A 24,064-nucleotide genomic window follows, 5' to 3' on the forward strand; every position below is an offset into this window, starting at 1 on the left:
TAGCATGTGTGAAGCACTGGGTTCAATCCTGAGCACCACACAAAAATAAATAAAAAATAAATACTAAAGGTATTATATCCATCTACAACTAAACATATACATGTGTATATACGTATACACACACACACACACACACACACACACACACACACACACTTTTAAAAAAGAAATCTGCCATAACTGGAACATGATGTGAAAAATCAAATTTCTTTAATGAAAAAGTATGTTGTTGCTTACCTTTTTAGAAGGAAGAAAATGGGGCTGAGGCTGTAGCTCAGTGGTAAAGTGCTTGCCTCCAATGTGTGAGGCACTGGGTTCAATCCCAGCACCACATTAAAAATAAATAAATACTATGTGTTCATCTAAACTAAACAGGCATTTTTTTTAAAAAAGGAAGAAAATGATACACTGATAAATTTCATTTAGAGATTAATGAAAATAAAGATTTTTTTTTTGGTCATTAAAATTAAGATCCCATGGGCATGGTGGCCCATGCTTGTAATTCCAGCAGTTTGTGAGGTTGAGAGAGGAGGATCACAAGTTCAAGGCCTTCCTTAGCAAGTTAGCTAGATGCTCAGCAACTTAGTGACACACTGTCCCAAAATAAAAAAATAAAAAGGACTAGGGATGTGGCTCAGTGGTAAAGCACATCTCGGTTCAATTTCCAGTACCAAAAAAAAAAAAAAAAAAAAAAGAAAAAGAAGGAAATTCACAGACCCTATTCTAAGACCTACCTGGATATACAGCATAATCATCTGTGTTCCATTCTGGCTTTCAAAGCCTGGATTTGAGTTTCAGCTCTGCTTCTTATTATCTAGTACAAATTCTGGTTTAAATTTGCTTTTGTCCCCTCTGAAATTCATGTTGAAGCTTAATTCCAATGTGGAGTAATAAGAGGATAGAAACTTAATCCTACTATGATGGTTAGATGTAAGGCCTTTGGATGGTGATTAAGATTAGATAAGATTGGGATGGAGGTATAGCTCAGTGGTAGAGAATGCATTTAGTATGTACAAGACTCAGATTTGATCTCCAGCACAGGGGGAAAAGATTAGATAAAGTCATACAGATGGAGTCAACATGACAGAATATTGGTAGATTTATGAGAGAGCCGGGAAAATATAAATATGTTCTCCCAGTTTCTCACCATATGATTCCTTGGGAGTTTGCCAAAGAGAAGGTCATCATCACTAGATGTGGCCCCTTGAATTTAGATCAGACTACGACCCCTCCCTTTTTAGATCACTACCCAGTCTGTAGTATTTTTATTAGCAACATTAAATGGACTAAGACACTGGGTATCTAGGATAAGTCTTTTCCCTCATTGACCTCAGTTTCCTCATCTGACAAATGAAGGAAATGGACTTTCAGAGGTTCTTCCTAAAGCCTCCTCAGATTCAATGGCTCGTTAAATCTAAGATTCAGTAAGTGAATAAAATAAGCTGTGCTGTCACCATAACAGTAAGCACCCAGGAAAACTGACAGACTTCATTGCTGATACTCTTTCAGAGGGGTGGGTAGAACCTGCCACACCTTCTCAGTCAGGCTCTTCCTGCCCAGCCCAGTCCCACCCAAGCCCAGGGGCCAGATGTATGCCCCTCTCTGACCTTTCAAAGCGCATGACCTTGGCCAAGAGCAGTTGTAGGGGCTCTGTGTAGTTCCGGTAGCTATCCACAACCTGTAGGACATTGCAGAGAGCCTGGATCTCCTGTTCTGTCCTCCAGGAAGGCTTCTTCTGCGTGATCTGAATGGCCCTTGGAGGGAAGTGACCCTAAGGAGAGAGGCCCAGAGTGACAGAGGACAAGCAGTTTCTCCCCACTTTCCTGCTTGTATGCTTTCCTGTATCCCCATACAATAATGGCTGACATATACTGAATGCTTAGGGTTTGCCAGACATTGGGACAAGCATCTTACACACTCATCTCACTGCATCCCCATTCAGTCCAAGAATCATTATGCCCATTTGAAAAATGAAAATACTCAGGCAGAATTATGAGCAGATCTGCCACATGCCAAAGTTCAAAACTCCCAAGCAATTTGGGCTCCTCAGACTCCAGGGACCCTGTAGCATCCTTTCAGCACAAGCACATTGGTAATCAGAGAACTTTGCTCATGTCTTAGTCAAGATGTTCTCAGTACTGGAACTAATCACACATGACTCACTAGATTGCCACCTATAAGCCTTGCCTATAACAATGGATTTTTCCCTGTGTGCCCTCTTCTATCCATCAACTGCTTTGCCCAGAATTGCCCTCAGCTCTAGAGTTCTGTGGCTCTCAGACAGGACCCCACATAAAACTTGGGTAATCTTCAATGCCCAATGTCAGACACTGGCTGGTCTTGAAATCTAAAGAAATACAGAATTTGGAAGACTTACCTGATTATGCTTCATTCATGAGAGGACATAAGAAATAAGATTATGTCCAGGAGAAGCAGGCAATAGAAACCATACTTTGGCTCCAAAAGGGTGAGGGGAAGAACAAGGATGGGCACAGGTGGTTCTAGTACCAATTTTAAGGTTCTGTTTTTTCCTCTTTCCCTGAGAGAAAAATCAACATGGCTACTCTAAGACTAGGGTCAAGTTAGGCTGCATTAATGAGAACTTCAAATCTTCCTATAACTATGTAGTTTCCTTGAAATTTAAACTGGAATTTTAATTTTAATTTAACATTTAAGATTTGGTGGGTAGAAGTAAGGAAGATAATAATGATGCCTGAAATTTAGAGAATAAGTCACACAGTGTAAAGCCTCACACAGATATAAAGCCATTCCCTCATCAGAATGAAAAAACATAAAGGGCATCCAACACCCATATGGGGGCAGGTGTTCCAGACATCTCTCAGAGTGCTCATCACAGAACCAGAATTCTCACTCAGGTCAAGAATTTTTCCACCACCTGGCTTCCTTCTCCTTTGTCTGGGTCTCTCACATCCTATTTTGTTTTCTTCTGTTTTCCCATGAGTCCAAACCCAGAAACTCTGCTATTCAGTGACAACTGGTTCCACTCAGTTATTCAGTGACAACAGGTTCAGAAGTGCTCACAGTCTTAGAATGCCAGGGCTGGACAAGGTCACTAAAATCATCTATAGATGAGGAAAGTAAAGTGGCTCAGAGGTGACATAATGGATAAGTGGCAGAGTCTGGACCAAAACCAGCTCTCTTGATACCTAGTGCTTCTTTGGCTATAATACAAACAGAACATCACCCCACTATATTACAGGTGTGCATACCTCCTCGGCAACAAAGTCCTCGGTATCAAATATAATTCGGCCTTGCTTCTTTTTCTGAAAGAAATGAGGCAGGGAGAGAAAGGAGAGTCAGTAAGACTACTCCTGGAATTCTGTATCTGAGATCCTTCTGTGTACCTGAATCACTACAGTGGGCAGGAAGCAATAAGAAATGCCCTACCAGCTGGCCCTTCTATGTAAAAAGCCTCAACTCAGCATACACCCATAATCTCAACAATTCAGGAGATTTAGGCAGAAAGATTGCAAATTCAAGGCCAGCCTCAGCAATATAAAAAGACCCTGTCTCAAAAAATAAAAAGGACTGGGGATGTAGCTCAGTGGTTAAGAGTGCCCCTGGATTCAATCCCCAGTACCAAAAAAAAAAAAAAAAAGCCCTAACTCAGCACTACCCTGTTTTCCAGCCACAGCCATCAACATTATTGTGAAGGCAGAGAAAGGAAGAAAGGGTACAGAGAAAATAGATGATTAAGAGAGAAAAGGAAGAGGGAAAAGAAAAAAACAAACAAGAAAATACATATAGAAAAGGAGCAGGGATAAAAAGGAATAAATGAAGCAAGCTTTGTAAAATGTGTACAGTGAGCCAAGCATGACACACCTTTTTTACCTTACTCTGTTTAGTCATTAGGACAAAGCCCTATTTTGGGCTTGAGGTGAGTGAAGGAACTTTTTAAAGGACCTCACAGCAAATAAGTGGGTCAGGTGGATCTGAACCCAAGGCTTTTCCTGGAGCATGGCCAGGAGAAGGGGTAACATATCTCAGGGATGAGCTAATCCAACCCTACCTTCTGACAGATGATAGAGGATGTGGAGAGTAGAGAAAAATAGAAAGCGGGGAAGGAAAAAAACAAGGCCCTGACCATCATTCTGGGTCAAACCGGCTGCTCATTCTTCTAGGGGTATATCTCATACTATTCCCTACATCCCGCTGAGATCCCTGCATACTCCTCACCCTACCACAATTTAGCATTTTTGCATCCATGCAATGCTTCTCAGGGAGGCCACTGAAAGAAGTGGTGATGCTCTAAAATATCGATTTACTTTTAACTGAAAACCAGCCTCTGGCTGTCTACCTTACTTTGTGCTCTGGTCCCTAGCTCTCCGCCTGACCCCTGGTAGACTGCCCTTGCAAAGCTTCTGCTCAGCCCAAAGTCACTCCGCGTGGCAATGTGGTTAGGTTTAGCTTCATGCTAAGCCTAAATCTGGGTGTTTAGCTTCCAACTTAAGCATGCAGCAGCCTGCATCTCCTGGGGAGCCTCCTGATCTCCAGGGCTCATTGCTTCACCACAGCACGCCACCCTGAGAATCAGTTTGTCCTTCCTGGGAGCAAACGTGAGTCTCTCAGATTATATTTCTATTCCATCTCTTCCCTGTCTAATGGCCCAAATCATGTGGCTATAGATTTCTTTGGCTTGTCCAGCATATCTAAAAATAGATAAACCTGAATATATTTTGAAAGGGCATATCTTCCTTCTCCAACTGGCTCATAAGCTCTACACCCTACTATCTATCTATCTATCTATCTATCTATCTATCCATTTCCTGCCCCCCAACCCCAGTACTAGGGATTGAAGGCACTCTACCAGTAAGCTACATTCCCAGTCCTTTTTTATTTTGAAACAGGGTCTTGCTAAGTTGTTCAGGCTGGCCTCGAACGTATGATCCTCCTGCCTCAGCCTCCCAAGCTGCTGGGATTACAGACATATGCCACTGGGCTGGCTTTCCTGCTGTATCTTAACTTAGCTACCACACACATCAGTTAGATCACCTGCTTACCCCTTAGAAACCAACAGAAGGCTACCTTCCTACTCCCCCAATTACCATCCTCATTCTCCTTTTTAGCCACTATCTTTCAGAAATCACTGTGGGAAATTTCTTGGACAAGATGTGAGGGGTGGAGAGGAGTTCTGGGTCTAATCACTCTTGGCACAAGAAGAAAATGGGCAGGGCTTTTCCATGTATTAGCTGGGGAAATGCTAAAGCCTGGGAACACACCAATGGGAACACAGTAATGACATGACATATCTTCAGGGAACCAGGTCAAGTTAACAGAATGGTGACCAAATTTTCACCATTTCTGAGCCAAAAAGACCCCTGATCTACTACTGGGATAAAATACTTTTAAGTGGGAACTTCTAGAAAGTCTAAAAGCAGGGTCACCACAATGAACATGGCCCTGAAAATGTTCCCTTTTGGGACGATAGGAAAGAAAGTAAAGATGGTATATAATCTGTGGTATTCAGAAAACCCTGGCTCTGTTGTGGCTCCTAGATTCTTTTTGGCTCCTATGATCATGTTTGGAATCAGACCATGTCTTCCTCACTTCTATGTTTCTTTCTATATGCAAAGATGGGTATTAGTAGAACACTGTTAATATACCTATGGAAAAGGAAGGACGAATTCCTTGGTAAGTTTGGAAGGAGAATCTTGGTGTGATCATTTCCTTTTTCTTTCTTCTGAATTCACATTCTGTTAAACACATTGCACTGGAATCCTGCCTCATTCAGCATTGCCTGCCACAAGGCATGAAAGGCTAATTCTCTTGCTTGATGATAGAAGTCCCACCTTCTCCAATATAAGTCTGTCATTAATAATAAAAACTGATTGCTGGATCTCATATCTGCTTTGTCCTTTGTCTTTTCTCTCAGCTGATTCTGAGCATGGGCTGGGAAATGGGGTGCTATATATTAGACCTCCTTAAATCCTAACAATCCTACTAAGCCAGATGCTTACATCCCAGAAGGAGAAGAGAGGATGCTTTCTGTGAGGGACCTCAATGATTTGATATTCTCGGAATCCCTTGAGTCCTTGGCGGAACATTTTACACACTCGGATCATCATTATGATGTCCATGGTAAGTTGGTACAGCCCCTGTAGAAACAAAGCGAACAAGATCAATGGAGATCATCTGTTATCAACAGTCAAAAGAAGGCTGGATGGCACTGAACAAGATGAAATTTAACAGGATTAAATGCTATGATGTGCTGAAGAAATGGTTGCCTGTTGAAATTATGTTGGTAGCTTGAAACTAGCCACAGTGAGAGTATTAATGCCACAGAAATTGGCAACTATTACAAATAAGGGCATTCTTCACTCTAGAAATCAGCATTATAAACACTCACTAACATACTACTACCTAAATGTGAAGTCTTTCACTTTTATCCAGAAAATAAAGGGCACAAGTAACTGCAGACAGCATGGGGTGGGGGGTAACACAAAAAAGCCAACATGGCAAAATGTTGATTGAGAGTTCTAATATATAATCATTACACATTTTTTTCAAGTTTACATTTAAACCTTTTCATTAAAAAATGCAAAAATTAAATTAAAAACTTCTGTTTACTAACTTCTATTAATAAGCACATCATAAACAAAGTGAAAAGACAAACTGCAGATTGAAAGAATATATTTGCCCTACATATAACTGAAAGGATAACTACGTAGAATTTTTTTAAATACACAATCATACAAAAAATATAAATAATCCAGTAACAAATGAGCAAAAACTATGAATGAGTAATTCAAAGGAAAATTCTAATCAACTATAAATTATGAAAAGATTTTTAATATCACTAGAAATAAAGGAAATGTAAATTAAAATAATAAGATACTGGGCTGGAGATGTGGCTCAGCGGTAGCGCGCTCGCCTGGCATGCGTGCGGCCCGGGTTCGATCCTCAGCACCACATACAAAGATGTTGTGTCAGCCGATAACTAAAAAATAAAATATTAAAATTCTCTCTCCTCTCTCTCTCCTCTCTCTCTCTCTCTCTCTCCCCCTCTCTCTTTAAAAAAAATAATAAGAAGATACTATTTTACACATATTGCAAAAATGGGAAACATGGTATGACAATGTTGTAGAGCAATGTGGCAACATTTTATAAGGTTGAGGATATGTGTAATTTACCATCAAGAAATTATACACTTTAGGGCTGGGGATGTGGCTCAAGAGGTAGTACGCTCGCCTGGCATGCGTGCAGCCCGGGTTCGATCCTCAGCACCACATACAAACAAAGATGTTGTGTCTGCTGAAAACTAAAAAATAAATATTAAAAAAAAAAGAAATTATACACTTTATATACATACTTAGAGAAACTCACATGCGCACAAGGAGAGAGCCAGGAGAATACTCATGGCAGCACTGTTTGTTAAGTGAATGGCTGAAAATAAGTTAAATGTCCATCAGTAGAGGAAGGGACTGACACATTAAGGGACAGTCACAGGATTGAACATAACACTAGACTGTGTTTATCAATGTAAATAAAGCTGAAATCATTTTGAATGGGGGGGGGAGTGAACTATGATGTCATTTAAGGTGTCCTTTTAAAAAAAGTGTCCTATGTACACTATATGTTTTTATGGATATATACATATACAATAACAAAAATGTAAACAGGAATGATAGCACCAAACTCAGGAAAGTGATTACCAGTGAAGAGAAATAGAAGGGCTTTTCCTGCAACTGTAGTATTCTATCTCATTAAAAAACTAGATATCTAAAGGAAATATGGGGAAAGGTAATTTATTAATGTGATTAACATTTATTTAGTATAATTTAGTAATGTCAGGCATTATTCTAATATGTATTAACTCACTTAATCCTCAACAGTAAATTTATACAATAGGTCCTAATATTATCAGTGCCCTTTTATAGAGGAGAAAACAAAGGCACAGCAAACGGAGGAACTTGCCATGACTAATAGATAATGGAGTTCTAAACCCAAGTCCACAGCTTACTCTATTATTTTACCTTGCTACCCTGTCTTATTCTCTCTGCCTCTAAAGACTGGGTACAGAACAGGACTCTAAGACTCAGAGTGTGGCCTGGTGCTTGCCCAGTGTCCAGAAGGTAGGAGGCTATAGGGCAGTGGTCAGAATTTAGTCCTTCTGAGCTCCTTCTGGAACACATTCCTTTGTGCCACGCTGTGACTCCAAAAGGTACAGGGTGGCCACCACTCATCCAAGGTCCCTCCTACCTGCCTGTTCCCCAAAATGCCTGTTTGTTTAATCTCCCTCTCAGGAATTCCCTCAAGAACCCTTGATCCTCCTTACCAGTTCCTCCTTCAGGAGTTGCCAGTAATGAGACACCTTACGTCTCTTCATGGTTCTTGAGTTGGCAAATGATACAATGCATTCAAGGATAATATGACTAATCTTCCCCCAAGGATCCAATTACACTAGAAACAAACAACTTCCCTCAGTGGCATGGAAAGAGTTTCTTCCTCTCCTTATACCCTGCCACAACAGCTGGAAGCCTCATTCTCAGAATCTACTGATGTCATAATGAGATTCTGGAAGGAGGAGGGGACAATGGAAAGGCACTGAATCTGTGAATCTTTTATTATAAAATACTCATGTCAATTAATCCTCACAAATACCACAAGGTAGTGAGTGAGCTTAATCCCAACTTCATGCTCAAGGACACTAGGATTCAAAGTGGCTAAATGACTGCAAGAGTCTTGGAGCCATCTTAAAGAAAAGCAGGTTTCTGGGCTAGAGGTAGAAACATCCACTTTAGCCTTGGGATCACTCTGAGACTAAGAACTTGCTAGACCCTGAAGAATGGGTGCATGGTATTGTCCCTGAAGTCTTGTTAAATCAGGATAATCTGGCCAACTCAGCAAAATGGAAGCCCTCAACTTAATGAGGATCAAATGTTGAAGGAGACAGGTGCGGTGGCTCATGCCTGTAATTTTGGTGGCTAAGGATACTGAGGCAGGAGGATTGCAAGTTCAAAGTCAGCCTCATCAATTTAGCAAGGCCCAAAGCAGTTTAGCATGACCCTGTTCCAAAATAAAAATTTATTTAAAGGGGGGTGTGGCTCAGTAGTTAAGCACCTCTGGGTCAATCCCTGGTATCAAAAAAAATAAATAGAGGCTAGGATTGTGGCTCAGTGGTACAGCACTCACCTAGCATGTGCAGAGCCCTGGGTTCAATCCTCATCACCACATAAAAATAAAGAAATAAAATAAGGATATTGTACCCAACTACAACTAAAAAATAAATGTTTAAAAAATAAAAAAATGAACAAACAAAAAATGTTGAAGGGCCTTGGTGATAGAAAAGACTCTAGGGTTCTTCTAAAAATAAAGAAGACGGGGGAAAAGTATTTTTTTTCTTCTAGATTAAAGATGGCAATTGATTACAGAACCTCAGTTTGCTTTTGCAACAGGATCCTCAGTGGAAAACTGATTTCAAATATCACCAGATCTGCCATTCCTATTTAGCTGGTTTATCTGCTACTCACACCCTGGCCAACCAAGGGAGAAACAGAAGGATACATAATGCAGTGAAGACAACTGGAAGAAAGACCCAGGTTCTGGGGGTGTTGCTCCGTGGTATACCAATTGCCTAGCATGCATCTAAAGAAGAGTTATATAATAGGCCTATACATTCACATATATATTCACACAAACAAATGCATGTAAAACTGAGGGCTTAGAAAAATAAGGTCTGTGGATTGTACCTATGTCAATTTCCTAGTTTTGATATTATACTATAGTCATGTAAGATATTATTTTGGAGGCAAACTGGGTGAAGAATACCAGAGACCTCTCTGTAGTATTTTCACACCTAAGATTCTGTAATAATTTTATCAAAAGGAATTATAACAAAAAGAAATAGCACCAAATCTATGTATACATATTACAAAAAATTGTGGGAGGGGTAGGCAGGGAATAAGAAAAACAAATGACAGATGAAAAACATCAATAAAAAGACGAAAATTAACATGAAATAGATGATAATCATTAACAAAAAAGAACTTAAAGGGCTCAGGACATTTTAGAATGAGATCAAAGCAAGGACATGATATTACAAAGAATAGGGCTGGAGTTGTGGCTCAGCGGTAGAGTGCTTGCCTAGCAAGTGTGAGGCCCTGGGCTCAATCCTCAGCACCACGTAAAAATACATAAACAAAATAAAGGTACTGGGTACAACTAAAAAAAATAAATATTTTAAAAAATATTATAAAGAATAAAAATTTTTAAAAATGGAGGAGATGGCACTGGCAGAGTTTGGGAAACAAGTATTTTAAAAAACAAAGCATCTGTACACACGGGAAAATGACAATTCATACCCTATTTGAATCAAATATATGATACGTCAAGATCATTGAATTGTCTTGAACAACTAATAAAAAAATAAATAAAATTTAAAAAAAAAACCCAAAGCATCTCAGAAGTCAAGATCATTTCAGAAACATCAAAAAGGATGCTGCTGGTCTGGTTGAAAACAGAAGACAGGATTGAAAGAGCAAGTAAAGGAGTTGGAAAGATTAAAAAAGAGCCAAGAGGGACTGCAATTGTGGCTCAGTGGTAGAGCACTTGTCTGTATGTGCTAGGCACTGGGTTTGAGCCTCAACACCACATAAAAATAAATAAAATAAAAGTATTATGTTCATCTACAATTAAAAAATATTTTTTAAAAAAGAGCCAAGAAATAATATAGCTAACAAGTACAGGAGAGAGGTGATATAAAAATATGGATTCTTAGCCAGGCATGGTGGTGCCTGTAATCCCAGCAGCTTGGGAGGCAAGGCAGGAGGAACACAAGTTCAAAGTCAGCCTCAGCAACTTAGTGAGGCCCTAAGCAACTCATCAAGACTCTGTCTCTACATAAAATATTTAAAAGAACTGGGATGTGGTTCAGTAGTTAAGCACCCCTGAGTTCAATCCCTGGTACCAAAAAAAAAAAAAAAAAAAAAAAAAGAATATGGATTCTTTGATTCTTTAATTTTCATAGCTCTAAGTCTTAAGATATCATCCAAAACTGCTATACTAAGAAACAGATGTATACACATATTTAAAAATATAAAAGAAACTGGGCATGGTGAAGCATGCCTAAATCCCAGCACCTTGGGAGGCTGAGGCAGGAGGATGGCAAGTTCAAGGCTTGCCTCAGCAATTTAGAGAGACCTAGACTTAAAAGCTTGGGATGTGACTCAGTGGATAAACTCCCCTGGAGTTCAATCCCTGGTACAAAAACAAACAAAAGGAAAAAAAAAAAAAATATATATATATATATATGGAACTAACAATAATAATGGAGATTGTGTGGAAAGAAGCAAAGTATAACAATTACCCTTATTTGATTTTTGAATTTTGTACTATAATCTTTTTTTTTTAGTTGTCAACCTTTATTTTATTTATTTATGTATATGTGGTGCTGAGAATCAAACTTAGTACTCACACATGCCAGGCAAGTGCTCTACTACTGAGCTACAACCCAGCATATTATATGCAAATTTAAGGAATAAAAAATAGGAACCAGGGGCTGGGGTTGTGGCTCAGTGGTAGAGTGCTCACCTAGCACACGTGAGGCTCTGGATTTGGTCCTCAGCAACACATAAAAATAAAATAAAGGTATTGTGTCCACCTACAACTAAAAAATAAATATTTTTTTTAAGAGAGAGAGAGAGAGAGAGAGAGAGAGAGAGAGAATATTTAATATTTATTTATTTATTTTTAGTTCTCGGCGGACACAATATCTTTGTTGGTATGTGGTGCTGAGGATCGAACCCGGGCTGCACACATGCCAGGCGAGCGCGCCACCGCTGAGCCACATCCCCAGCCCAAAAATAAATATTTCTTAAAAAAGGGAACTGGACTGGAATTGTTGTTGCTCAGTGGTAGAGTGCTTGCCTGGCGTGAGTGATGCCCTGGGATCGATCCTCAGTACTTCATGCATACAAACAAAAAACCAACCAAATGAATAAATAAATAGATAGAAGGTCCATTGACAACCAAACAAAGTTCAATTAAAAAGAAAAAAAAGGAACTAGAGATTTGCAACAGAGTGAAAAGAAAACAAAGGAAAAGTATCTAAGCCCTTACATTTACACTGGTTTACTGTTGAGAGCCACAGCCGAAGGGGTCCCAGCAAACTTCCAGCTGACTGGCTCACCAAGGCCCCACCAAACTTCTAGCTGCCAGCTGATTGGCTCCTCTGCAGTGATGCTCATTGGGCTGTTTCCCCGCCCTTTCAGACCACAGAGCGGCTGACTGGGGGACTCTTTTGGCTCCGCCCACACGACCCAGCCAATCGGCCTCAAGAGCAGGAGGAGTGGGGGGTTGAGAGGCTCCACTGAAGCCGGTGGTGGCAGTTGGGCTCTGAGGGAATTCCTGAAGAGCTGTGTGGTGCAGTGTGTGTGTGTGTGTGTGTGTGTGTGTGTATGTGTGTGTGTGTGTGTGTGTGTGTTCTGTTCGTTTCTGCTTGACAAGTGGCTCATGAATTGTGCCCAGCCAGAGTGCGGCAGTTTACCTAGCATGGGAATTATTAATAACTGCATTAATTATAAAGATAGTCTAGCTAGATTGTTAGCGCCAGTTCATCAAAACATCTTTACCCCAGGATCAAACATATTTGATAAAATAAATTATCAAAATGAAATCAGCAATAAAAACCAGGGCAAGCTTCTTAAACTTAAAAAAAAAAAAAAAAAGAACAGAACATACTGGGGTCTTTATATCTGAACCATATTTTCCCTTCCCCATGATCCCCACTGGCCCCCTGGAATGAGGTATTTTTATGTGGTATATATAAATGAAATCATAGTATTACTAATTTTGTATTACCTGTTGAAAATCTGAATTTCTTGTCCGTTGGTAACATACCTTAAAATTTTATACTGAATAACTCACATTAAAAAAATAATGCAAAGTAATGACTCTTGGCAAGGATATCGAAAAACAAGAAACTTCCCATATTGATGATGAGAATGTAAAATGGTGGAGCCACTGTGTATGGTGGTTCCTCAGAAGGTTAAATATAGAATTACTATATGTAATTAGTAATTCCACCTCTGGAGATACACCCAAATTAACTGAAAAACAGGGTCTCAAACAAATAGCTATACAACAATATTCAAGGCAGTATTATCCATAACAGGGAAATATCAAAGTGACCACAACAGGTGAATGAATAAATAAAATGGAAACACTAATTTTTTTTGGACTAATTATTCATATTTTGACATCTTTTTTTTCAAAGCTTGCTCAACATTTTTTAAAATATTTTCTTTAGTTATAGATGGACACAATACCCTTTTTTAAATTTTTATGTAGCGCTGAGGATCAAACCCAGTGCTTCACACATGCAAGGCAAGCATTCTACCCCTGAGCTACAACTGCAGCCCCATATTTTGATATCTTGACACTGCAATCTGCAAAATTCAAAAGAATACATTATATATATATATATACATATATATATATATATATAAATTTTAGCCTTAAAAATGAATAAAATTCTGGGGGGTAGGGTTGTGGCTCAGCGGTAGAGCACTTGCTTTGCATGTGTGTGGCTCTGGGTTCGATCCTTAGCACCACATAAAAATAAAATAAAGGTATTTAAAAAAAATGAATAAAATTCTGATAATGATTCAAAATGGATGAACCTTGTAAATATTATGCTAAGTGAAATAAGCCAGATACAAAAGAGCAAATATATTATTCCACTTACATAAGGAACAAAGAATATCAAATTCAAAATATCAGAAAGTAGAACAGTGGTTACCGGGGAATAATAGGAGGGGGAAATGGAGTATTACTCTTTAATGGGCATAGATTTTCAGTTTGGGATTATGAAAAAAAATTCTGGCCGGGCACAGTGGTGCATGCCTGTAATCCCAGCAGCTCAAGAGGCTGAGGCAGGAGGATCACGAGTTCAAAGCCAGCCTCAGTAACAGTGAGGCACTAAGCAACTCAGTGAAATAAAATATAAAATAGGACTGGGGATGTGGCTCAATGGCCAAGTGCCCCTGAGTTCAATCCCCAGTACCAAAAAAAAAAAAAAAGAAAAGAAAAAGTTGGAGATGGATGGTCATATGGTTGTACTATAAAGTGAATGTACTTTATGCCAGTGAACTGCATATTTAAGAATGGTTAGAATAGAGCTGGGCACAGCTGTACATACCTGTAATCCCAGAAACTTGGGAAGCTGAGGCAGGAGAATTGCAAGTGCCATGCCAGCCTTGGCAATGCAACTTAGCAAGAACATGTCTCAAAATAAAACATAAAAAAGATCTGAGAATATAGCTCAATAATACTGAGTTCAATCCCCAGTACTGGAGGGGGAAAAAAAGTTAAAATGATAATTTTGAATGTTATGTATATTTTACAATTTTTTTAAAAAACAGAATTAGGATAAGTTAAAAGAAAATTCTCACCAATAAGATATCACAACAATAAAAATGTAGAAGGAACAAACATTTTGCCAAAGAACACACAGTGATGGCAGATAAGCATATGTGCTTATTATCATTAAGTTATTGAGAAAATTCAAATTAAAGCCACAATGAGATACCACTAACCATCTATAGAATGGCTTTCAAAAACATGACAATATCAATGCCAAAAAGGAAACAGAACAGCTCTTATTCATCGATGGACCCTGGTTCTAGCCTAACTAGTACTTGCACTCTCTGAACTTTATTTTGTTCATTCGTAAGGATCTATGAATAAAATACAACTCTAAAAATGTGGCAATATATAGCAAAAAAAAAAAATTCAGTCCTCTTTCAGGACTACAGTTTAAGGGAACATGGATATGCATTACTCATCAAACTCGTGCTATTAGAACCCTTGTTTTCAAAATCAGAAACCAAATAAATTTGATAGCAATAATATTTGTAATCCAAGATACAGAAAGATCTTCAAATACTAGATGACTGTCATATTATCTTATTTATGAAAAAGTAAGAAATAACCTAAATAGTCAACAATAAAGCAGTATTCTTTATCCAGAGTTGGTCTCCTATAATAAATCACCCCTTCCCTGTTTCAACTCCTTTCATGGCTTCCTATTAGATCTAGAGTCAACCAGCTGAATTCCAATCCTAAAACGCTGGCTGAACCTGGGAAAGTTAACTAATATTTTTAGACCTTAATTTCTTGTCAATAAATAAAGTATCACATAGAGATGCTTAAGAATGGCTAATAAATGCAATGCCTATGAATTTCAAAATTTTACTTGAGCATTTTTGGTGCTGAGGATTGAACCCAAAGCCTGTGTATGCTAAGCATACTGTACCACTGAGCTTCACATCCAGCTGCCCGTCAGTTTTTAAAAATATCACACATAAAAAAAAACTTATACATTCAAGTAAGTGTTATCTCTTAATAACTATTACCATTTTTAAAATTTACTAAATGAATACTCTCTGCCAGAGCCTGTACTAGTTCCTTTATTCACTGACTATGCAGAGCTATCTTGTTTAGTTGTAATCACCTGCAGGCACCACATATAAATACAACAATGAATAAAGTAATAAATAATAAAATAATTCACAGCAGCTTTATTTGTAATATCTCTAAATTGGAAATAATCCAACTGTCCTCCAACAGGTGAATGGCTAAAAAAACCTTGATATATCCATACCATGGATTACTACTCAGCAATAAAAGAATATATTATTGTTGCATTCAACAACCTGGATGAATCTTTCAGAGAATTTTTCTGGATGACAAAATTATACAGATGGAGAATAGACTAGTGATTGTCTGTGGTTAGGAATGAGGGGAAAGGAGAAAACCAGGTACAATTATAAAGAGATAGCATGAATGATCTTTGTGGTGATCAAATAGTTCTAATACTGATTGTGGTTAATAGTCGCATGAATATATGATAAAATTACACAGAACACAGACCTATATTCATAAACATATATACACATACACAAACAAGTACTTGCAAAACTGAGCAATCATAATAATAAGGTCTATTGTACTCTAATTATATAAGATGTTACTATAAGGGAAAACTGGGTGAGTAGTACAAGAGACCACTCTGTGCTTTATTTTTGCTACTTTCTATAAATCTACAATTACTTCAAAATAAAAGATTTTTATAAAAATATTCAGGCTTCTTTTACACAACTCCCAGCACTAGTATTTCATCAAGACACTAAAATCTCTTTCAGAGTCTAAGAATCATGTTAGAACTCTTCCTTCCAGAGATGGTCTGCAATCCATGTTGTTGTCCTCTTTTTTTTTAATATTTTTTAGTTGTAGATGAACACAATACCCTTATTTTATTTATTTATATGTATGCTGAGGATTGAACCCAGTGCCTTACATGTACTACGCAAGCACTCTACCACTGTGGTACAACCCCAGCCCATGTCCTCTTTTCTTTTTATTTATTTATTTTGGTTGGACACAATACCTTTATTTTATTTATTTATTTTTATGGTGCTGAGGATCAAACCCAGGGCCCCATAAGTGCTAAGCGAGTGCTCTACCACCGAGCTACAATCCCAGCCCATCCTCTTTTCTTTTTAAATCAATAGTTACTAAGGGTTTACTGGATGTCTGGCCTTGTATCAGAAGCTAAGTTATATAAGATCAATTATTTATGAAACCTTCTGAAGTGAGCTCTCAATCTAATGATAATAAAAAGAATATAATAGGGCTGGGGTTGTAGCTCTGTGGTAGAGTGCTTAGCATATGTGAGGCACTGGGTTCGATTCTCAGCACCACAAACTAATAAATAAGTAAAATAAAGGACCATCAACAACTGAAAAAGAGGATATGAAAAAAGCATTGGAACAGAAGTAAAAAAATTACTGTTTTGAATTTACTTACTAGACATTTGATTTTGTACCAATTCTTCACCTTTTGGCATGCTGATTTCTTAATCTGCAAAATGGAATAGAACATATATAAATATGTTGGGTTTTTTGCCTGTTTGGTTTTTTTTTTTTTTTTTGATAGAAATGATTGACCCCAGGGGCACTCAACTACTGAGATACATCCCCAGCCCTTTTTTTAATATTTTAGAGACAGGGTCTTGCTGAGTTAATTAAGGCCTCACTAAGTTGCTGAGGCTTTGAACTTGAGATCCTCCTGCCTCAGCCTCCCAAGCTGCTGGGATTAGGCACCCACCTATAAATATGTATTTTAAATTTAACCTTGGGCTTCTGGGTAAATTCTAGGGTATAAGTAAATTACTTGAAATTATGTGCAGAAGCACATAACTGTATCTCTGTCCTAGGAAAAGGTATTATGTATATATATATATATATTTTTTATTCTGAGCAACCTATAAAGGTTTAAGACAACTGAACTGGATTTTTCAATTCAATTTCTAACAGTCTTCCATTCTAACAGTCCATTTTCTAACAGATCTCTAAGATCCCTCTTCTACCTCTAATATTCCATGATTCCAATAAGGATGGAAGAAATGGACTAGAGATGTGACATTTCATGATTCGTTCCATGATTCATGATCCCAAATACCATAAAATTTCACTCTCTTTTCCAATGGGACAGGTTTAAATTTTAAATATATAACTCTATGACCTTTATGACTTACCCTCCCACCAACCTTCCAACCTCATCTCACCCCTTCTCTAGGTCCTAACCACTCCATCTAGCTTGTAGTTTGCACAAAATTTTGCTCCCGTTCACTATACCCCTTTGTATACAGTGGTCAGCTCTTCTACTTTATCAAAAAGAAAAAAAAAAAAAGGTAGAAATCTCCCAAGATCTAATGGCAGCAGCTAAATACCATGAAAGATCCATTGTGATGACTTTCAAGGGTTTGAAATCTAATCCACTGGATTTACTTCTACCCATGCAAGGGAGACATCCTACAGGAAGGGCAAGTTTGGCATAAGGGCCAACTGTGTGTTGATCATTGTTAAATATGCCCATTCATCCTCCACAGAGCTCAAAGGCACAGCAAGGGTCATATGGGGTAGGCATCCCGTTCTGGACCTCGGTTTCTCTTTCTGTGAAATGTAGATACAAAACCTGTTTATGAATCATCTGTCAAACAGAACATAATAACATTTATGGAAGGGCTGTCAACGCTATACACTATTACCTGCATCTTTTAAATTCACGCCATATTTCTTATTTCGCAAATAAGAAATGATAAGCAATTGCCTAATGAAAACAGCAGCAAACTTTTATATTTATATATATATATATATGTGTGTGTGTGTGTGTGTGTGTGTGTGTGTGTTATATATATATAATTCAAGTATATATATAATTCAATTATATATATGTATATATAATACCAATGGATCTTTATTTTTATTTATTTATATGCGGTGCTGAGAACCGAACCCAGTGTCTCACACATGCTAGGCAAGCGCTCTACCACTGAGCCCCAGCCCCTGCACAGCAAACATTTTTAAAGCTCTATCTTTCCAAGGGCTTTATTTAATTCTCCCAACAATTCTGAGGTAGGTACCATCACTGCCAGGGGCCGTCAGGGAAAGAACTCTTGCAAAGGAAATTCCAAGCCAGCCTGACTTGAACACTTCATCCCAGAGCAGATCAACAACATTATACTGTAAGTCACATTTGTAATTTAAATTTTCCTAGGACAGCGAGAGTGTATTAGTTTTTCGGCCGAGACACCGGAACTTGAAGTCTACCTCTTCTCTTCTGGACTCCCCCTTCGGCGCCTTTTTCGGCTCGCATTCCAACTCATGCTTCGACACCGATGGAAGTCAGGGGGTGCTACCACCCAGCGAGATTCCCTGCATGCTGAGATTTGACAGCCGCAATACGTTCTCAGTGACCTCCTGACGTGACTGCACAACGCTAGGGGGCGTTGCTTGCGGAAGCCAGACTTCGGCTTCCGGGTGCTCTCGCGATGACCTGATCATAGAGAAACTAGAGGAGACTCCCACTTCCGGTCGCTCCAGCTGCTTCGCCGGTGCAGGTAAGCTCGGCGAGCTTCGGTGGGTCTCGAGTCCGCCTCTAGCAAGGGTGGTGCGGGCTCCGCTCTTAGCGAGAAACATCTCCCTCACCCCAACCTCACGCAGACGCAGTGCTGAGCCCACAGTTGCCGGACAAAGAGTGACGCCGGGAGCCGAAGTCATGGCGGCGACCGAGCCGAGCTTAGCAGCCACCGGGAGCCCAGCAGCTGCACCGCCCGAGCTGCAAGAGGGAACCGACCCTGAGCCCAACTCTGCGGGATCCTGGATTTCAGAGTCGTCTCCGCCTGCCCCTGAGCCCGCCAGCGCCAACGCCGCGATCCCTGAAGTGAATCCTGTGGCCCCCGCGGCGGCCTTCGCGGCCCCCGAGCTGCCTCTGGGGCCCACACCCCCGGGTTCTGCGCCTCAAGCCGAAGCTGCCCCGCACTTTCCTACAGGTCCGAGTGGCTCCCGGCCCGGCCCCGAGACGTTCCGCCAGCGTTTCCGGCAATTCCGCTACCAGGACGCGGCTGGCCCCCGGGAGGCGTTCCGGCAGCTGCGGGAGCTCTCTCGCCAGTGGCTGCGGCCCGACATCCGCACAAAGGAGCAGATGGTGGAGATGCTGGTGCAGGAGCAGCTACTGGCCATTCTACCTGAGGCAGCGCGGGCCCGGCGGCTCCGGCGCCGCGCGGACGTGCGCATCACCGGCTGAACGGCGAGGCTGAGCACTTTCTTAGACTGGGGCCATGATGGGTAGGGGGTCAGAGCCTGGCACCCCACCCCATGTTAATGAAAAACGAGTTTTGACAGCTCCCGTGGCCTTAGTGTGTCTATTTTGTTCGTCCTTCGTTGGGTTTATTTCACTGAGTTTATTTCCTACCTCCTTTCTGCTGTTAGAGAAAGGAAGCCCACGAGAATAAAGCCTTTGCTGTTCCCTGGGCTTTCGTTGCCTATTGTGAGATCCTTAAATGTTGGCTAGACCTGGACCATTCCTCCACCTCATCTGTTAAGTTTTTCTTCTGGACTCCCAAGAACCCTCTTGGGTTTCCTTTGTTTAGTGGAAGGCTGTTTGATGAAGATTTCAGCAGTTCCATTCCTTCTCTGCCTGTTAATGGCTAGAACCTGAGTTTTGTTTCCTACCTGAAAAGATAGATAGGGATACTTCATGGCTGTGGGATTCTGAAGGCAAAATAGCTGAATATTAAATGCTCACTTCAATGGCTACCTCTGTACCTATACAGCTACCAACTTGCTCCACCTGCATTTTGAGCATAAGTTTCCCAAGTTATTTGGCTATTTTCATGTCAAATGTTTTATTTACTGCTTGCCCTTACAGAGAGACTAGGTCTGTTTTGTGAGCCAGGGTTTATGCCACTGGACTTGCTTATTAAAACTGCTTGACTTCCTTGTCAAAATTTAGGCCCCTAATCCCAGCAACTCAGGAGAGGTTGAGGCAGGAAGATGGCACGTTCAAAGCCAACCTCAGGAACTTAATGAGATCTTGTATAAAAATAAGCATTTGTATATTCTTAGGATTTCTTGGCAGAGTCTGGGTTTGCCTCCTGCAAAACATAGATGTGTTTAAAAGATAAAAGCAGGCTTCCTTTAAAAGGTAACGGTTACAAGCAGGGCACGGCCTGTAATCCTAGTAACTTGGGAGCCTGGGGAGGAAGGATCACAAATTCAGGGCCAGACTTGGCAATTTAGACCCTCAGCAGGGTAGAGAATCTGTCTCAAAAAAGCTGGGGATGTAGCTCAGTGGTAAAGCACCCTTGGATTCAATCCCCAGTACTGCAAAGAAGAAAAAAAGTTACAGAAGATTAAATAATACATATTAAAAAGTAAGAAAAAGAACTTTGTAATTCAGTAATATGTGACTGAAACAGCAACAAGAACCTGTTTTATTTTTTTCCAAATACAGATACAGAAGTTTGCATGTTTTTGCAAATATTGCTTCAAAGCAACATTTCTATATACAGCGCCTTCTGTTCTACTAGCGCGTAAACATAGATATGTATCCACAGTGCAATGTTGGCTCATTGAGAATCCACCTTGTATAAACTCATCAATTAAGCAAAATGATTAGTCAAACCAGAACTGTTTTTGTCAAGGCAGTTTTTTATAGGTGGATAGCTTTTCTCAATAGACAAAATTTAGGTAGTGCACATATTTCTAAATGGTAATCAGCAATGTTTGCAATTAACAGTTTCCAGTGCTCCAACTTGGGGTTAATTCACCTTGACCCAGGAATTGGGAATGGAGCCCCTCAACATGGCTTTAAATTAGGGAAGCACACTGAGGTTATCAGAACTTTGGGAAGTCTTCCCTGCTTCCCTAAGAACAAAAGTCACAATGAGTGAAACGGGATTATTTTATAAAACCTAAATGATAAGTCCAGTAATGGCCACTTGACAAAATTAGGATAATTCAGTTTCAGCTTCCATCTTTGAACAAGACATTAAATTGACTCTTACAGCTTCCCCAATTGTGATACTCAAATGTAGTTTCAGAAAAATCAGTAATAATACAACAATTGATATAGCCCCACAGTTATGGCTATAGAAAATCATCCTGTTTCTTCCCTTTTCAGATAAACATTACACAAATCTTAAAATGCAGCTGTCTGATAAATAATCCAGAACACAGATGCCACACAACACTGAGCCATTTCTTCCCACACCAGAAACACCAATGCAGTGTGAAATAGCCTCTTGTAGAGGAATTGTGTCAGCTTCCTTACAGATGTTACAGCCACATGGATCAGTTACACAGGTCAACTTGTCCTATAATTTATTTTATATCAAATGATGGATAAATCGCTAGATAGGGCATTCCTTGAAACATCTTAGGTCCAGAGGACTGAATTTACGAAGACAATGACCTGTGTCTTAAAGCCCAACCATTCCAACAATTGCTGGAGATACTGTCATTGCTATTGAGATATTGGCTTATACGTTTACATAGTAAATATTTGCAGCATATAACATTACAGATTCATAAACCCATAATTGTGTTAATGGACAGCTGTGCTTTGATTTTTATATTTAGTGATAAGAAAATCAGTGAATCAGGTCATTCCTCAAAGCAAGGAATGTTTTAACTTTGCCCAATAAAAACAAAACAAAATACAGCAATTACATGTGGAACTGTAATCTGCAAAAGTAACACAAATATTGTTTCAAAAGGTACAAATAGATGAAACTTGGACCTTAAGCAGCATAATCACCTTGATCTCACAGAGTAATATAAACAGGAAATTTAAAGTGTTAAAGTATATTAACAATTCTGAAAATGCCAACTATTGAACATACCTTTTTCAGGGAAGGAGAAAAGTGGCACATAGAGAATCTGAAGTTTGTTGACCACAATACAAAATAAAGTAATTCCCCAAACCATATTCTTTGTAACAAATCTTTACAGTGGAAGAGTTTGACATTTTGGGAAACTTTTTTTTAAACCTTAAATAGAACTAGGAAGCTGTCTTAATATTAAGAAGTGGATAGAAAATGCTGTCCTTTGGGTTCTAGACCCTGCCTGCTTCAGTTTGGAATTCCTCCTAGATTCTTTTACATCAAGATTCTAGTTCCTTCAGCTGTATGGCCTCTATGAAAAGCCAAAACCCAGCCAACTCTGGGATGAAACATATAAAACTTGTCCCTGGTACCATAAAGTCATGCAAGAGATGTGGTGAGAAAAGTGAAGAATCCTAAGGAGAAAGCAGGGCAGTTGAGTCCTCTGCTCCTTCCCAACTTCCGCAGCGTAGTCAAGTCCCAACATTCCCATGAAGCTGGAAAATGAAAATGATACCTGCTGCCTAAACATGCCAGGCAGAAATCAAAAGGTTTGGCATGTGCCCCAACCTGACAGAAAAGTCAATTAAATAAACTGCAAATTGAATCTACAACTGTTTCCAACAAACTTTTTTGGCTCTCATTCCATTTATCATCAGTGGCACGATTTCAAGTGAAGTTTGTGCAAAAAGACTCTCTTCATTCAATGATGTGCACAGAAGGGAATCCCAAGAGTCTATTTGCTACTTTCTTGGTAGGCTTCCAGATCAGAGTGCCCTGCCCTCCAGCAGCCAAAATGGCCTCTTTGTCCAATATCTTCACACTCCTGGCCAGATCCCTGAAGTTAGTTGGTGTCACGTGCATTCAGCATGCTAGATTTATTTATTTAAATATGCGAAGCTCCTCCTGCAGGTGCCCCGATTGTGTCCCCATTAGTCTTGGTTGCCCAATTTCATGTTGAGCAGCAGAGGGCGATCTGCTGCACCTTGCCCAGGTCTGTCAGCAGTTGCTTGATGCAATGCTTGAGCTGTGGAAGCCTGGCCAGCGGCTCTGGGGGCTCCAATTCCCCAGTGTAGTCTAGCCAGCTCTCCAGCACTGTTGGCAGAAGAGAGAGATGAAACCCAGTGAGCCCCCAACACTTGATTTTCAAGAACCTCAGCAAGAGTTTCAGCTCCTTATCTCAGGAGGACAGGGAAGAGGGCCATTTCAGCCAATGTTGCTTCAACACCTGCCCCACAAAGCATTACTCCTGGGCCAGAGCTCAAGTGCTTTACAGCAGCATAGTCCAAAAGAACTCTTTGACAATGAAAGTGATCTATGTTTCTACTATCCAAAACAGTAGCCACTAGCTATTGTTTTGTTGCTACTAAGCACTTGAAACGAGGCTGGTACAACTGAAAAGCTGAATTTTAAATTTTATTCAATTTTAACTAAATGGCCACACATTGCTACTGGCTATTGTGTTAGTGCAGAGTATAGAAGGCTTTAAAGGACCCACTTTTCCTAGTGTCACTGCCCACTCTTTCTAAAGTTTTCCAGTGTTGTAAATATCCTGGTATTTTAGCCTCCTGTCAAGAAAGGTGAAAATCTGCCAGGCATGGTGGCACATACCTATAATCTCAGCTACTTCAGAAGCTGAGGCACAAGGATCACATGTTCAAAGCCAGCTCTGAGCAAAAAAAATAAGGGCTGGGGATGTGGCTCAGTGGTTAAGTGCCCCTGGGTTTAATAACCAGTACCAAAAAAATTTACAGGGATTTGAAAAGGTCAGTTTTTATCACCATCAATTCTGATTTGCTTTGTATTAATTCTTTTTTTTATTATTTTTAGTTGTTAATGGATCTTTATTTTATTTATTTGTATGTGGTGCTGAGAATC

At 39.7% G+C, this 24,064-nt stretch overlaps 3 protein-coding genes across 13 annotated transcripts in view; 1 reads left to right on the forward strand and 2 right to left on the reverse strand.

Moving 5' to 3' along the window:
* The window catches only part of CNBD2 (cyclic nucleotide binding domain containing 2), a 62,350-nt gene extending 43,564 nt beyond the window's left edge, over nucleotides 1–18,786 (reverse strand). For 3 of the 6 annotated variants that reach the window (XM_081291112.1, XM_081291110.1, XM_081291107.1), the window contains exons 1-5: nucleotides 18,633–18,786; nucleotides 16,828–16,881; nucleotides 5,979–6,116; nucleotides 3,231–3,284; nucleotides 1,608–1,771 (exon numbers count right to left, since the gene is read on the reverse strand). In XM_081291112.1, the coding sequence (XP_081147238.1) occupies nucleotides 1,608–1,771; nucleotides 3,231–3,284; nucleotides 5,979–6,098 (338 nt within the window). In that variant the 5' untranslated portion in view covers nucleotides 6,099–6,116; nucleotides 16,828–16,881; nucleotides 18,633–18,786. Of the gene's footprint in view, nucleotides 1–1,607; nucleotides 1,772–2,377; nucleotides 2,526–3,230; nucleotides 3,285–5,978; nucleotides 6,117–16,827; nucleotides 16,882–18,632 lie in introns of those variants that run through there. The other 3 variants (XM_081291111.1, XM_081291108.1, XM_081291109.1) reach the window with 3 other exon arrangements.
* Nucleotides 18,787–18,819: 33 nt separating this feature from the next.
* On the forward strand, nucleotides 18,820–19,708 carry SCAND1 (SCAN domain containing 1). The gene is made up of 2 exons (XM_081291132.1): nucleotides 18,820–18,922; nucleotides 19,026–19,708. Exon 2 carries the CDS (start codon nucleotides 19,081–19,083, stop codon nucleotides 19,606–19,608), a length of 528 nt encoding a protein of 175 aa, XP_081147258.1. The 5' UTR covers nucleotides 18,820–18,922; nucleotides 19,026–19,080; the 3' UTR covers nucleotides 19,609–19,708.
* A 1,055-nt stretch (nucleotides 19,709–20,763) lies between these two features.
* Nucleotides 20,764–24,064, reverse strand: part of PHF20 (PHD finger protein 20) — a 124,445-nt gene continuing 121,144 nt past the window's right edge. For all 6 annotated transcript variants that reach the window (XM_081291101.1, XM_081291103.1, XM_081291102.1 and 3 more), the window contains one exon: nucleotides 20,764–23,281. In XM_081291101.1, coding sequence (XP_081147227.1) covers nucleotides 23,139–23,281 — 143 coding nt within the window. In that variant the 3' untranslated portion in view covers nucleotides 20,764–23,138. The remainder of the gene's footprint in view (nucleotides 23,282–24,064) is intronic.

This window comes from Spermophilus citellus (assembly GCF_964194105.1).
Source record: "Spermophilus citellus genome assembly, chromosome: 4".
Lineage (NCBI taxonomy): Eukaryota > Metazoa > Chordata > Mammalia > Rodentia > Sciuridae > Spermophilus > Spermophilus citellus.

Bases quoted from the DNA above. Each gene is read 5' to 3' on its own strand.
- SCAND1 (XM_081291132.1), top strand. From the start codon at position 19,081: ATGGCGGCGACCGAGCCGAGCTTAGCAGCCACCGGGAGCCCAGCAGCT.